Source organism: Rhinolophus hipposideros (genome assembly GCF_964194185.1).
Source record: "Rhinolophus hipposideros genome assembly, chromosome: 11".
In the NCBI taxonomy this organism is placed as follows: domain Eukaryota; kingdom Metazoa; phylum Chordata; class Mammalia; order Chiroptera; family Rhinolophidae; genus Rhinolophus; species Rhinolophus hipposideros.
In genome coordinates, this window is record NC_138057.1 from 51,422,810 (window position 1) to 51,439,308 (window position 16,499).

The window sequence follows — 16,499 nt, forward strand, 5'->3', positions numbered from 1 at the left end:
GATTCCCATACAGTCCCACTCTGCCACGATTTACCCATGCTGATGCGTGTAAGGAGCTAAAAACTTTGTCTAGTCTTCTCCTTGGACTGAGGGTCCTGTGTGAACAATAATCAACATCTCAGGGCCCCCTGGCCTTCCACGTCACAGGTGAGGGGGTAGGGCAGGAACCATCAAGGGTGGGAATTGAATTTTTTGGTATCAGCTTGTCTCTTGACCTGCCTAAAGGTTTCTTTCAAAGAGCTAAGCAACCCCAGCTTAGCCATCCCTGAAACGCGGGTGGCTGAGAGAGAAAGGTGGACTGGGGAAGGGGCCATGATTGGGACTCTAGCAACTCTATCAACAGTTTTATGTATTCAAGGACCTTGAGAGGTAAGCTCTACGTCTGCCACACCCCAAGCCACAGAATCTGAGCTTCCTAGTGCTTGTCTAATGCCTAGATCAAGGAAGGAAAGCTTCCAAGAGGTATTCAGGCAGTGTTCTTGATTCATTGAGGGTACCAAATTTCCAGTTTCCAAGTGGCTACTGGCTTACCCTCCCATGTCAACCTTGGCTGCACTGGAGCCCTGGAATCACATAGGGCAAGAAGAGAAGTACTGGAAAGAAAAAAAAGAGACACATCAATACCTGCTTTTCCAAAGAGCAAGCAAGTCCCGTGTTACACGAGCTCCTTTCTGGTAATCTCTCCAAGCTGGGAAAACAGGAGACTCGGTCATAAGTGGTGAAGGTAGGAGCAAAGGGATCTAATAGGAAACTAACTAAAATGGTCCTTTGAGGGAGCCTCTTAGGAGAATAGACTCCGAGAGTCCCAAGCATTAGTACACAAGGTCAAATAGTGACAACAACCAACAAGCTCAACTACGGAATAGTGTTTTATACTTTCTCCCATCTGATCCTCATAACCATGCTATGAGGGGTGCAAGCAAAGTGTATGAGGTGTGATCAAAAAATAAGGTGAGGGGCAGCCAGTTAGCTCAGTTGGTTAGACCATGGTGCTCTTAAAGGTTGCCAGTTCAATCCCCGCATGGGCCACTGTGAGCTGCGCCCTACACAACTGGATTGAAACGACTACTTGACTTGGAGCTGATGGGTCTTGGAAAAACACACTTAAATAAATAAAAGTTTAAAAAAATAATAAGGTGAATGTTTAAATTTTTAAAAATTTATTACAGTAAAAGACACATTGCCATTAATCCCCCTCAAAATATTCCCCTTCATTTCAAACACACGTATCCATCCCATCGTTATTGCCACTTTCTGAAGCAGTTCTGAAGTCCTCTTTTGTAAGTGTCTTTGCTTCATCCTCCATCATGACAACACTCCATGTCACACATCGCTTCTAGTATGGCAATTTCTGTCAAAGAAAAATATTATGGTGTGTCCTCATCCACCTTATTCCCCGGATCTGGCACCACGCGACTTCTGGCTCTTCCCCAAAGTCAAAATGACCACGAAAGGAAAACATTTTGAATTGATTCAGGACATTGAGGCAGCCATGACAGCACAACTAAAGACACTCGAGAAAGAGAACTTCCAGAACTGCTTCAGAAAGTGGCAAGAATTAAGGGGTAAGTGTGTTTGAAGTGAGGGGGAGTATTTTGAGGGAGATTAATGGAAATGTGTCTTTTAGTAATTAATTTTTTTAATTTTAATATTCCCTGTATTTTTTTAAATCACACCTCATATCTAAAGAAATCTGAGCCTTAAAAAAGTTAAACAAATTGTCCCAAATCAGGACCCAAATCTCCACCTCTAGATATTTGTTCCACTGCATCTCATATTGTCACCTAGTGGGCAAGACTCAGTGACCATCATTCTTTCATTCCCATAGATGAGCCTAGCAGGGAACCCAAGAAGTGTTTCAGGTTCTGACTCCTTCCTATGAGTCTCCCTGCTGAGAGCTTTGGTTTCTGAGAGGGATGGGTCCTAGCAGCTGATGTCTTCAGAGACTGTGCACCTGGGTCTCATGGAAAGGAAAAATTAAGTTTAACCCTTGAGGGCTCCAGACAGAATAGGCAGAAGCTTACTTACAAATGTTCTGTCTTTGCTCCTCTGCTTCCCTCTGCATTGATGCTGAAAGAAATGAATAAGGGGATTGGATTCAATTCTTATTGTTCCCTCTCTAGGCAAGCTGTAGACATTCATTATATATGAATAATATGATTTTCTACATTTCTGGGTTCTTACCCAAAAATTCATTCTTAAAGTGATTTAAGTATTTTCCATTTTTCTTCTTTGGAAATCTCATACAAATGTTTTCTGTATGTAATCCTCGATTGATTTTTAGTCAGTAGTCTTTACTGAAAATTCAGGTCAAATAATCTCAGACCAACAGTTACATGTATAGGATTTTGTCCCTCGGGTCTAGAGCTTAGACTCTAGCATCTGGGCATTGGTCTCTAGATAAGTTCAATCATAAAGGAAACGGTTGATCCAGAGACACCTGAGAAGGTAAAGTGACTCATGAATATGTGTTGAGGGACTTTGTTCTGCAAGTATCCTGAACTGTCATCATTTAATCCTGCATTGTCACATATGGTAGCCATTAGCCCCATGTAGCTATTGAGCCCTTTGAGGCTGGTGTGAATGGAGATGTGCTGCAAGAGTAAAATATACACTTGAAATTTGATTTTGAAAACAGCACCAAAAAAGGATGAAAGATGTTTCATTAATAATGTTTATATTGTTCACATGTTGAAATGACTGTTGAAAGAAAACTTCTTATCAAATTTGCTTTGTATTTACTACTGAAAATGTTTCTTAATATTGTCCATTTTACTATCTGTGAAAAATTTTTTACACAGTCAACAGCTTTTTCATTTTTTCTCCGCTGCAGAGCATTCTTTTGGTGTTTATCACTCAAGAAACACTTTTCCACCACCGATTTATGCCACATTGCTGACAAGCCACATTGAACTTTGGGTATCAGTTCTGCCTCACTTTGTAGTCAACTCTGAGGACGTACTCAAGTGAATTTCCTCCACACAACATGAAAGAAATCTGACGAAGGCAATTTCAGTGCACGATATTTCACACAATATTATGTGCACAATAATGACACAGTAACTACAACATGCCAATATATAAAGAAATACCTACATATGTTGTTTAAAACTGGAAATCTCTATATAAATACTATCAAATATTGATGAGAAAATGGATCATGGTCTGTCACACATTTAAAATGAAGTGTTTGGATTCCCAGTTAAATATGATGGGTCACACATACTTGTTTATCATCTTTCACCCAGAATTTCATTAAAAGTGAAGGAAAAAGAAAATAAACTATTGAAGATGACAAGAATGGAAGGGGATATATATGGGATGTATCGGAAATAAAATGGAGCAGTGGTTACTGAGTTAGCAGAGTAGTAGAGTTACTGAGGAGCAGAAGTAACTACCAAGTTAAACACTTGCAGGAGAGGACAGGGGAAGTAAGCCAATTCACGCCATGAACATCAACGGACCCAGAAAGTGGGGGTGGGGCATGGGGCAAGGAATTGCAAATGCTTATTTGATGATTTTTGGCCTGGTAAGCAGGCTTGACAGACTACAGGTTGTAAGCAGACTTGAGAGACCACAGATATATATAGGAAGCCAGTTAATGAGAAAACTGTATACTAGAAAAACAAAAAGTTGTATAGAGTAATTATAGATTAAAAATAGAGTAAAAATAATTAGAGTATGCTGTTTCACACAACAGTAAACAATATTTATATAGTCTATTTAATACAAATACTTAACAATAATTTAACCAAAAATTATAACATATTAAGAGTTTGGGGGAAGGGAAATGGGGATGGTACTGAAGCCTAATCTTTATCTTCCATAGTTACAAATGAATATATAATTTAAAATTCATATATCAAGAAATATTGGTAAAAGTATATTATTTTAAAACTAGAGAGGTCAAAAACTTTCATTTGTTAACTACTACCATAATCAGGATACAGAAATTGTCACGATATAGAACGTTTCTCAAAAAGTTTCTTTTTTGTCCCTTCATACTCAATCTTCCACTCTCCCAGGCACTACTGATCTGCTTTCTGTCACTATAGTTTTACACTTTCTTGACTTTCATATAAATGAAGTTATACGGTAGATAACCTTTTATGAAAGGCTTCTTTCACTTAATGTAACACTTTGGAGATTCATCAATGCTATTGCATGTATCAGGAGTTTGTTCCTTTTAATTATTAGGGAGTAGTTTCCATTGCATGAATATATTACAATTGGCTTATCCTGATGGAAATTTGGGTTCTTTCCAATTTTTGGCTATTATGAATAAAACTGCTATGAAAATTTGTAAAAAATAAAAATAAATAAATAAATACATAAATACAAGGAGGTTAACGATACAAAACCAAAACACAAAGAACTTAAAGTACTTGCCTTCAGTAAGCAGGATTTATGGTAGAAGAAAGTGGGGACAAAGAGCCTGCTTTGTTAAAAGACCTTAAATCACTATCTGACTTTTAAAACAAAGTGCATACATGACTCTGATTTTAAAAAACCTAATTTTAAAAATAACCAGGAAAAAAGCAAATAAGTCTTGGACAGAGATTTCATTGTAAAAATCTGTAAGTAAACCTGAAATACAATCCAATTTTTAAAATCAAGTCTATAAGATTTCCATTTCTGTCAATTTAACTAGGCTAGATATTATGAAATGCCCTTCCACTGCAAAACACCCAAATGCTGGAAAAGAAGGAAGGAAGAGAGGGAAAGGAGGGAGGGAGGGAAGGAGGGAGGGAGGGAGGGAGGGAGGGAGGGAGGGAGGGAGGAAGAAAGAAAATTTAGACCTAAAATTAGACGGAAGGCCAGCACAGACACCAGGACTGCCCTAAAAAGAACTCAGACACCTAAAGCTTTGCTGGTTATTGGCCCCACTGAGGAACAGTATTTAGATTTGACAAAGTAGGGGAGCTGACTCTAAGAATGGCACATAAAGCCAGGCACCCAAAGGGGCAATATCCTGAAGATGCAAAGAAAATCTGCATGCTGGCAACAAGACCCAACAAGAAAACAAATCTGTCTTTGGTGACACTAAGAATGGGGAGGAGAGACAGATTTGAAAAAGACAAAATTATCAAAACTGAGTGAAAAAAACTAACAATATTAATACTAATAATTTCCCCTCATAATTTATAATCATAGCCCTAGTCTCATGCAGTCCCAGGATTTGAATTTACACCACGCTCACAGTCTGTGAAATCCCAATCCAATAAATAAATAGGAATAGTTCCAGGTTGGTAGTGTCCCCTAGGACCCAGGAGAAACCAAGACACATCATCTCAATACAGGCCCTTCAGCATTCACAAAGTTAAAATTTAACCAAGTATATGTAGGTCCTAATAAAATATATCAAACATACAAGGAAACAGACCTCAATAAACAAGTCTAGAGAGACTCCAAACTGAAAAATAAGATATACTCAGATTGTAGATATTAAAATTATAAGAAAAAGTACACAAAGTAAGTAGGTTTAAAGTATTTTTTTAAAATGTTTTAAACTGAAAAGACAGAGATAATCACTATGTAGAGCAGAGAGAAGGAACATTTAGCCCAACCTGGATCTTCAGGGTAGGTTCCCTGAGGAGATGATGCCTGAATTGGGATAGAAGGACAATTAAGAATCAGCCTGGTGGAAAAGTGGTGAGGGCATTCCAGACAGAGAAATCAAAATCCTGATGAGCAGAGCTATGGAAGCAATAATCAGCATGGGGGCACTCAGGAAAGATCACAAGCATTCCTCTATTGCTAGAATAACAAATGCAAGCAGGTAATGGCAAGAGAAGCTAAAGAAGAGAGAGATCTACAGGTGGAGGGTTCTCTATACCACGTAGGAAGAATGGCTTCACTGAAGGATGTTAAGGAGGGGAGTATCCGTCATTTTTGTTTTGGGTAGATTGTTTTGGCAGTAGGAAAAGAGGGGACAGGATTAGACATGGACAAAGCTGGAGGGATGGAGATCAGCTAGTGAGAAATGTTTGTGGGAGAAATGATGAGGAACTGAACTACCAGCGTGACAGTAAGGATGCGGAAGGGAGACAGTTTGGAGAAACAGCAGAGAAAAGCAGCAAAAGTTGATGACTGATTACTTATGGGAAAGATGAAGGGGGAGCAGTGTACAATGACTCCTATGTTTTTTGCTTGGGTGACTAGGTGATACTAATTGCTTGGGGGAATACAACAGGAAAAGCAGGTTGGGACAGAAGAAGAAAATGGCCTAAGTTATAAAGATGTTAGGCCTGGGGTACCTGTGGGAAGTGGAGCTCGGGGATGTTTAGCCAGCAACTGGAATTTAGGAGATAAGCTCATAGAAGTCAGTGCTAAATAACCACATGAGTGGCTAACTCACCGCTTCAGAGAATAACATAGTCATTAAAAATGATGTTTAGAAAGAGTTTACGGTATGTAGAAAAGGTTTATGCTAAAATAATTACTGCTTTCCTACCTTACAAAACCCAACATTTATTTAAACAATGTAAAAATATGAATAGCAAAGTCTGGGGAGAAATACATCAAAATGCAATAGAAATTATTTTGATTGGAAATTTATGGGATTCTTATAATTTTTCATATCTTCTAAATTCACTATGGAATACAATCATAATGGGGAAAACTTTAAAAAAAAAAAAGACCACACAGCAACATTTCCTCCTACCTCTAGTGTGACACAGCTAGAGTTCCCATCAAACACAGCACCAGGCACATACCGTGTTTCCCCGAAAATAAGACCTAGCCGGACCATCAGCTCGAATGCATCTTTTGGAGCTAAAATTAATATTAGACCCGGTATTATATTATACCCGGTCTTATATTAAAATAAGGCCGGGTATTATATATTAATTATATTATATTATATTATATTACATTACATTACATTATATAACATTAGATTACATTATATTATTATAGTATACCTGGTCTTATATATAAGACCTTATATATATATACCTTATATATAAGACCAGGTCTTATATTAATTTTTGCTCCAAAAGACGCATTAGAGCTGATGGTCCGGCTGTCTTATTTTCAGGGAAACACGGTAGTAGCCCCTCAATAAATGGAGTAAAGTATCAATACCTGAGATTTGAAGGCAGTTGCCCTGGATTTCCCCCCTTTCTAGAAGCCTGCGACCTGTCCTGTCTGCTAGAATGCTTCACCGTGGAGGGCCCGGCAGATTCCATCCCAGGTCTGCCTCTGCCCCTCAGGACTCAGCCTCACCTCAGCCCACTGACACTCTGCCCTGACGAGTTCAGGCCGGGCTCCCACCAACCATTCCCACAGGGAGCCCTCGGCTCCACCGCTTCCTTCATCTCCTCTGAAACCACTCCCCCGACGTAGGCATCACCCCTTCTGCGGAAGCTGGCCCCGTACAGAGTGTTCGCGCAACTGACCCCTCCTTTCCAGAGGAGCAGCTCAGTGAAGTCTCACTGTCCTCTTACCAGTGTGACATTTTCAGGACACTGGGCCTATCAGGGACACTGGACAAGGCCGTGCCCACGCGGCAACTGGAGCTGGGCTTATCTTGGCCTTCCTATGGCGAGGGAGGAAGGAGGGGGAGAAGGAAGGGGAGGAACGAGCGGGGTGGGAGGAGAGGGGGGAGGAAAGAGGAGAGAGGGTAAGGGAGGGACAGGGAGGCGGAGGGAACGGGAAAACTTCTGGCGAATTGGGCAGCGAAGGAGGCCGCGGCCGCGCGTGTAGGCTCAGAGGCTCTGCGGCCGCTTCGGGCACGGCCAGCCCGAGCACAGGCCCAGCCATCCGAGATGAGGGAGTCCCGCGGCGGGAACCGCGCTGGGGCGTCCGAAAAACCTTGCCTGAATCTCGGCTCTGGTCTCAAGGAAGCCAAGGAAGCTGACTTCGGCGTACAGAAGTGTGGATCTGCCGGTGGCCATTAGGAAGCCCAAGGAGATTCCTGAGGCCCCGCCCCGGAGCAGGCCCCGTCCCGAAACAGAAATCCCGCCCGTTGCTCATTCATTCACGCAGAAGTCACTGAGCCCTAACCAAAGGCTAAACACCAGAGGCTGGAGTTAAAGCAGTGAACTGGGTAGACACGGTCCCAGCCCTCAGATAATTAAGACACAAGTTACAATCTAATGTGGAAAGTGCTGGTGGAAACGGGAGGATAAGGGCACCCATCCTTGCTTGGGAGGGTCCAAGAAGGACCCCCAGAGCGACACCTTTCATTGTAGCAGGAAGGAAGGAGGTTGTATGCAATGACAATGGTTTTTGACGATGGCGAGTTACCACCTGATGGCTTCTGGCTCCTCTGAAAAGTGGAGGTCCGATACATTTGCTACAGCGGGGAAAAAAGAAGTTGAGGAAAATGAAGAAAGTTTGAACTGAGTTTTGAGTAGAATGTGAGAATTTTTAAGGAATAAATGAAGTAAACTCCACAGGCAGGGAGCTTTGCCTGTTTTGATCACTGATGTATCCCAAGTACTTAGAACAGTGCTTAGCACATAGCAGGCACTCAATAAATGGAATGCATGAATAAGTGCTTTTCCAGTGATCATGGAGCTGACCATTAGTTGACCATAAGTTTATGGTGGCACCCACTTACTCATATGTGTGATTTTATCCAGTAGCGCTGAGCTGCTTCCTAGAGGGCAGGTCTGGCAGAAGCTGAGTTGAGATTTTGCCAGGTAGTAATGATAAAAGGAGAATGAATCGAGAAGCATGTGGAATGTTGAGTAAGTGATGCACCATGAAGTATATCATGGAGAGGGAGGAAATGAAGGCAAGAGGTTACTCATGGTCAGGGGGAAAGTGGAAGGATCAACAGAATGGATATCCTAACAAGGCTGAAGAATTGTCATCTTTAAGACAAATATGGAGGTTGAAGTCGGAGGGTGGGATGCCAGACTGCATTATTTTGGAAGGCAGAGCAATTCCTGATGATGAAGCTTCAGCTATGACCATACAACTCGAGCAGTGCAACGAGTTCAGGGATAGATACATAACCAACTGGAACCCCTAAGTCACAGTGTTGTCAGAGTGACACCACATTTTTAACTTCACTTGAACCTGCTACCACACAGAACCTGAGAATAAAGTCAGCACAGAAGACAGAGAGACAAGAAGTGGAAACTGAATCCTGATGACATTGAATTGAGTCTCCTTCATCAATCCTACTACTTGAAGACAGCCCTACCCCTGGGCTGTCCAGTTATGAATCAATACATTCCCATTTTGTTTACATCTGTTGGATTTTATTTTCTGTAACATATACAAATGATTCCTCAAAGTACAATGGACAGGTACGTGCGCAGTCTGACAAGTTCGTGAACTTGTTGCAACGCTGTTGCTAACCTTTTTTGATATCAGAGGGATTATTCATTATGAATTTGTACCAACTGGACAAACAGTTAACCAAGTTTACTATTTGGAAGTGCTGAAAAGGCTCGTCTAACGGTCAGTTAGACGACCTGAACTTTTCACCAACAATTCATGGCTCTTGCATCACGACAATGCACCAGCTCACACGGCACTGTCTGTGAGGGAGTTTTTAGCCAGTAAACAAATAGCTGTATTGGAACACCCTCCCTACTTACCTGATCTGGCCCCTAAGGACTTCTTTCTTTACCTGAAGATAAAGGAAATATTGAAAGGAAGACATTTTGATGACATTCAAGACATCAAGGGTAATACAATAATAGCTCTGATGGCCATTCCAGAAAAAGAGTTCCAAAATTGCTTTGAAGGGTGGACTAGGCACTGGCGTCGGTGCATAGCTTCCCAAGGGGAGCACTTCGAAGGTGACCATAGGGATATTCAACAATGAGGTATGTAGCACTTTTTCTAGGATGTTTGCAAACTTAACTGTCCAACCTCATATGTGTGTGTGTGTGTGTGTTTGTGTGTGTATAATTTATCTGTGTTCAGTTTCCCCTTATGTGAAAGGAGAAAACAATACCTACTTCAAAGAGTTTTGAAGATTAAAAGGGATAATAAATGTTAGAATATAAGTTGTTCCATAACACTGAGGAACAAGAAGCATCACATTAATTTTTCTAAATTAGATTAAATCTGGCTCAAAACTCCCATTTACTAGGGTTCAAAGATATCCAATATTAATCATGATGGAAGGGGGCTTTTCCTCTCTTTAGTGTGGTATAAACTACCCCCCCCCCAAAAAAAAAAAGGAAAGAAAAAGAAAAGAACTTAGGAAAGAACTTCATGGTTCTTTGAATCTGTCCTGGTTGCCACTGCGATGTGCATTGTCTAAACCCATACGATCCATTCAAAGGCTCCACAGCATCTCTGCTGAGTATGTACACCAGAATCTTTTGCTACAGTTCCCACGGCTATGTACTAGATGTTTAGTGTCCTAATCATTTACTAAGCTCTCCCCATCAGAAGTCCTGCTGCCTCCTAGGGGACATCTGTACAGCCCGCCACTCAGGGAAACCATTGCTACATTTCATTTCCCAAGTCCCTGGGCCCATTGCTATCCTTGGGCAACTCCACCTTCTTTTCCACAACACCCAGTTAAATTAAATTCCCCTCCCACAAAAGAGCCTGGATAAGATTGTAGACTAGGTGTCTTGCAACTTTGATTTGGGACTAGAAAACACAAAATCCATTAACAATTCCATAAGATATCTAGAATTTCTGGAAAAGAGGAGAGCAAAGTTATCTTTTTATCCTACTGGGGGTCTCCTTTGGTAAGGAGGAGACAGCAAATAATAACTTGGTAAATTATCCTACCACAAGTGTAAAATAATTAGCGCAGAATAAGTATTCAGTATTGCCTTCTTTATTTCCTCTCAGGATTCAACTTACCTTCTTCAAATAAGAGTTGACAGCTGACATAAGATTTTTTTTAAAAAAAGAGGGAACAGATTCTATTAAAGAAATAAAATTTTAATATAGCATGCACTATGTAGAATTCTAAGCCTATAGTTTTCTTCACTTAACCCTCAGAACAACCCTATGTGGTAAATATTATCCCCCTTTTACAGGTGAAAAAACTGAGGCACTGAAAAATTAAGTAGTTTTGAGATTTCCCAGGTAGGAAGTGGTAGAGCCAGGATTTGAATGAGGCAATTTGTTCCTAGTTAACCACAATGCCTAAAGCATAATTCTGAGCTTGGCAGTCAAGACAAAAAGGGATCACCCAGGTTTCACTGTATGAAGTTTAAGAGTTGTCTGGCGGAGGCCATTTTTTTGGCCCTAAATTCAGGGAGAAGGCTGTTAGCCATGTGGGGGATGGGAGTTCTTTATTCTGTGATGCAGTGATGACGTCAGGATCAACTGCCACTAGGCTGAGGAAAATGGAATGGCTGCTGGAGGGCCTACTTGGGGCTCAGGGGGATAAGGGGCTTCTCTGGGGCCAGCTGACTCATGCCCTGGCCTGCAGATACTGTGGCAGCAACTGCCTCCAGAGTACAGGGAATCTAGTGACACTATTCCTGTTCATGGTTTGGCAGATCCGGAGATGGCGGCAGCTTGGGAGCTGGCGACAGCTTCAGCCCTGCTCCTCTGGGGACATGATGCAAGGCAAGGTGGGTGACGTGGATGTACAGAGGGCTGAATGACTGTTGACATGTCAATTTTGGTGAGGAATCACTGACATTGATGTGAGCCCAAATGAGTGACTGTAATAAGCCTTAAATGTGAGACTGGGTGAGTGACCCTAGATTTGAAGCCCAGTAAGTGATCACTGCCCCTAGGTGTAGGCTTATGTAAGGAATGCTGAACTCCAAATATGGGCTTGTACTGGTCCTTAACATCAGATGGATAAGTGAATACTGACCACAGGTGTGGGGCCAGCTCAGTAACTGTTCACTCTGGATGTGGCACAGAGACTGAGGGCTTCATGACACAACTTGTATCTGAAAAGGCTTCAAGCCTGAACGTATCTTTCTCCACTAACCAGGGCCTACCACTTCTGTACCGTGTGGCTTTCCTTGATTGTCTGTGGAAGCAGAAGTCAGAGGAGGAAGAAAAAGAGGAGAAAGGAGAGGAGGAAGTAGTGGAGGAGGAAAAAGAAGAAGAGACATCTTTGGATCTATGTTGTCTTCCCAATGAAGCTCCTATTAGAGAACAAGACACCACAGCCCCATCCCAGCCATTCTGCACTTCTAAGAGCCTCTACAACGCCATAGGGACACCAGAGCTAGTACTAATGCAGACCCCAAGCCCTTCCAGATCCTTCCCCATCTTTCAGATCCTGACCAACGTGCCTGTAAGGCACAAGACAGCATCAGGGAACCATCTACATGAGACAAAAAACCAGCTCTTCTGGGGCCTCCCTTCTCTGCACAGTGAGTCCTTGGAGGCCATCATGCCGAGCTCAGGTGGCCCCTCTCCCCTGAAGTTGCCTGTTGGTCCTTCTGTCTGCTTCAACAAGCTTGCCTCCCTGTACAGGTCCAACCTGCTGCTTCCTCAGTATTGCTCCCCAAGCCCGCTTCCTACCCATCAAGTCCGTGCTATGGAAGATCTGGAAGAGGTGGCCCCCGGTCCTCAGCAACTTCCCTTTCCCTCATCCCCTTCCGTCCCATCACTACCCCTCCATCTTATGTCCTTTCCCAGGGACAAGGGAATCCTATCTGGCACTGAGGCACATACACAGTGGCTCATACAGCAGAAAGAGGTCCCTTGGGTCTCTGAGAATCAAGCCCTGCACCCAGATCCTGAACTCCAAAGAACCAGACCCTTATCTAACGTCCGGAGGGGGGTGCCACGGGATCCCGACCTTCAACAACACATTCCAGGTTCACTCTCTGCCTCTCTGCTGTATCCCTCTAGCCTTCTGGGAGTCCTGACTAGGTCCGAGGCCGCATGGAGGACCATGTGGCAAAATGAAGACTCCAAAGCCCCCGAACCAGCAATCCCAGTTCCCGGCCCACCCCTGGCCTCTTTGCCATTACTCCAGGGAACCAGTTCCATAGGAGGCCTTTCTGGATCTAAGGACCTCTTGGAAACCATAAGGCAACGAGAGAACGCTCAGGTCTCTGAGCCTCCAATCCTGGTCCCTTGCCAATCTATAGCCCCCATGACACAGCCTCAAGGAACTAGCCCCCTGGAAGTTCCACGTGGATGTGAGACTCAGTGGAGAATCACAGGACATAAAGAGAGTCCCCAAGTCTCTGAGCCCCCAATGCCACCCCCTTGCCAACTCCCAGATTCTTTGTCAGAATCCCCGGTGGTCAGCCCTGAAGAACCTTCTGCACCTACGGACTTCTGGGGAACCATGGGACTCAGAGAGAACACTCAGACCTCTGGGTCCCCAACGCCAGCCCCTTACACTTCCCCAGATTCCCTGCCGGAACTGTGGGAAGTAAGTCCCCTGGAAGATCCATCTGGATACGAACCCCACAGGGGATGCAGAGAAAATTCAGGAAACCCTGAGGCCTTTGAGCCCCCAGCCTTGGACCTCAACCCAGGGCTCTATGGAACCAGCCCTGCATGTGGCCCGTCAAGATCTAAGACTCCACGGAAGAGCATGCAGAGTAGAGAAAATCTTTGGGTCTCTGCAGACCCAGTTCCATCTTCCAGCCTTCCCTTAGCGTCTCTGCTGGAGTCCCCAGGAGTGGGCCCCCAGGGGGTCCTGTCTGAGGCCAAGGCTTTGTGGGAGAGCATGGGGCAGAATGAGAATCTCTGGACCTCTGAGTCTCCAGTCCCTGACCATAGCCGATCTCTACCTCCCATTCTAGAACCCCACAGAATCAATCCTGTGGGAGACCTCACTAGTTCAGAAGCTGCGTGGAAGGACACTCAACAATCCAGGAACTCTTGGGCTTCTGAGCCCCCATCTCTGGCCCTCAGCCCACACCCAGCTCTCATACTGGAACCCCTGAGAGTTAGCCCCATGGAGGTCCTGTCTGATTCTGAGACTAGCTGTGGGGACATACCAAGGAGAAAGAATTCCTGGGCCTTTGCGTTTCCAGCGGACAGCTTACCCCAAGACCCACATGAAGCTAGCCCCTTGGGAGCCCTGTCTGCCTCTGAGCCTGTTGCTGGGGACATGGAACAGAAAGAAACCTGTTGGGTTCCTGCATCCCCATTCTGCGGCCCCAGTCCACCCTCAAACTCTATGTCCAAGTCTCACATATGTAAGCCTGTTGGAGACCAAGGCAACTGTAAGCCTGAGGGGGAGGCAGTGAAGCAGAGAGAGAACTATTGGGCCACTGGGCTCCGAGCCCCAACCTTCAGCTCACTCTCTGCTCCTTTACCAGCCCCACACCTTGATCTTGAGTTTGTGTGGCGGCATGTGCAACAGAGAGTGGTCCCCCAGGGCTCCAGCCCTCCAGCAGTGGACCCCCTGCAGCCAATACCCTGGCCTCCCCCGCTAGCTGAAGCTCTGAAGCTTGAGCCCAATGAGCCTGGCCCACCCAAAGGAGAGCTGTTCCCAGGAGCTAAGGCGGAGTCTCCATCCTCCCGGAGAGAGGCTACCCCAGAGGGGCCCACCGACTCTGAGGTCCAGGCCTGGCACTGGAGTAGAGAACTGGAACTCAGGCTAAAGAAACTGCAGCGGAGTCCTGCTCCCAGCTCCCCTGGCCCAAGTCAATCATTTGGTAGCTCCCCTGCCCAGAGCTCCACAACTTCAGGCACCTGGAGACACTCTTCCTGCTCCCCACATCAGACCCATCTCCCCAGACTGGGCCCCCACTCTTCAAGCTGTTATCCTCCAAAAGTTCAGAGCACAGTAACTTGCCCTGTCCGGGTCTCCCACTGCTGTCACTCCTCTGCCCATTCTCAGCCACCAGAGTCTGACAGGGCACAACAAGAATCTCAAACAGAGGAAGGAATGAAGGCAAAGATGGTGGCCCAGGTCTCACCCCAGGGACCATGTTACGTGGAATCTGGGAAGAACTGCCCAGGCCTGGGAGAGCCCTCAAACTCTGAAGTTCTACTCTCAGGTAACAGACAGGACAAGGCGCACCCCAGGAAACCCAAAACAGACTATAGCAGAGGGGATGCAAGATTGAGGTCACCCCCAGTTACCGGGAAGAGCTACCCAGCCCAGGCTGGAGGACTAGTGGAGACCCCTGCAAATGGACTTTCCCAAAGATCTCAGCACAGGAATAAGAGCTCTCTACATATTGCGCTCCCCCAGCAGCTTCACTCAAAGGCTGCAGGTCCCCAAGATAAGCAAGGAGCAGAGCTTGGAACTGGTGACATGCTGACACCTCAGCAGTGTAAGCACTGCCCTTGGGCCCCCTTGGAGAAGCATCTCTCTTCCCCCACACCTCCGGATCCCCTTAGCAGGGGTCTCCAAAGGGTGTTAACTAAGTTTCTGGGTACCCATGGACGCCTGCCCACCAAATCCATTCAGCAGAGGAAAGGCTGGTAGTACTGGCACCCAGTACCCCAAGACCTGAAGCCAAACCAGTTGGAGGCTGGGGAGACAAGCAGAGGAACTCCTAATAAACTAGATGAATGAGACAAATCCCACTCATGTCTTCTTTGGAGTCTGGGATACTGGGATTGTCAGTTATCTGTTAACTTTGACAGCAACTATATTCCCTCAAGATCAGGTCTCTAAAGTAGAGCTCAGGATTCTGCAGGCTTAACTTTCATTTCAAGCTTTTCACCAATGATCAGTCTGGAGTCCACACATCCCTACTCTGCAGGGTAAGGCTGAAAGGCTAGGGGAGCAGTCCAGTGCTGCCCTTGAGAAAACTTCACAGCAGAAGTGAAATGAGCAGAAGAAAAATACATCCATTCACGAGTACAACTGCTCTTGGTCTACGCAGCTGTTTTTGGTCCTGGGTATGGTCCCCTTCTTCATCCACTTGACCCACAAGTTCTCCACGTATCTTTCCATTTATTCTCAGCCCTCTCTTTTTCCCTCTCTGGGTCAGCTCACCCGGAATCCCCAAGGTCACAAAACAAGTGCCTTTTCATGTTTAGTGGCCACTGGATTTCTTCTTTTATAGTAATTGCCTGTTCATATCCTTTACCATTTTTCTACTGCAGTTTGTTGGATATTGTTTTCTCCTGCTGACATAACAGGTTACCACAGAACAACACAAATTTACTCTGTCAGAAAGGTAAAATCAAGAGATTGACAGGGCTGCATTCTTTGCTGCAGGCACTGGGTAGGATTCATTCCTAGTTTTTCCTGGCTTTTGGAGACTGCCCACGTTCCTTGGCTCCTGGCCCTTTCTCCATCTTTAAAGACAGCAAAGGTAAGTTCTCACATCCATCACATTACTCTGCTCTTTTGCTTCCCTCTTCCACTTTTAAGACACCTGTAACTACACTGGCCCATCGGAATAATCCAAGATACTCTTCCAATCTTAAAAGTCAGTTTGTTAGCAACCTTAATTCCATTTACAATCGTAATTCCCTTTCCCATGTGAAATATATTCACAAGTTTCAGGATTAGGATGTAGACATCTTGGGGGGGTGGGTGGTATTATCCTGCCTACCAGATATTAACTCAACCCATTATGTATGTTAGCTATTTTCTCCCAGCCTGTAGCTTATTTTCTAATTTTAAGGTGATTGTACCAAACCTTAAAAGTTTTATGTAGTTAAATCTA

At 44.5% G+C, this 16,499-nt stretch overlaps 2 protein-coding genes across 2 annotated transcripts; both read left to right on the forward strand.

Moving 5' to 3' along the window:
- Nucleotides 1-11,279: 11,279 nt before the first annotated feature.
- LOC308505035 (spermatogenesis-associated protein 31G1-like) lies at nucleotides 11,280-13,815 on the forward strand (the record flags this gene model as incomplete). The annotated part of the gene is made up of 3 exons (XM_081066694.1): nucleotides 11,280-11,405; nucleotides 11,885-12,685; nucleotides 13,777-13,815. The coding sequence occupies 3 exons, from the start codon at nucleotides 11,280-11,282 to the stop codon at nucleotides 13,813-13,815; spliced, it is 966 nt and encodes a 321-aa protein (XP_080922820.1).
- A 955-nt stretch (nucleotides 13,816-14,770) lies between these two features.
- Nucleotides 14,771-15,313, forward strand: LOC308505036 (spermatogenesis-associated protein 31G1-like; the record flags this gene model as incomplete). The annotated part of the gene is made up of 1 exon (XM_081066695.1): nucleotides 14,771-15,313. The coding sequence occupies one exon, from the start codon at nucleotides 14,771-14,773 to the stop codon at nucleotides 15,302-15,304; it is 534 nt and encodes a 177-aa protein (XP_080922821.1). The 3' UTR covers nucleotides 15,305-15,313.
- Nucleotides 15,314-16,499: the final 1,186 nt, after the last annotated feature.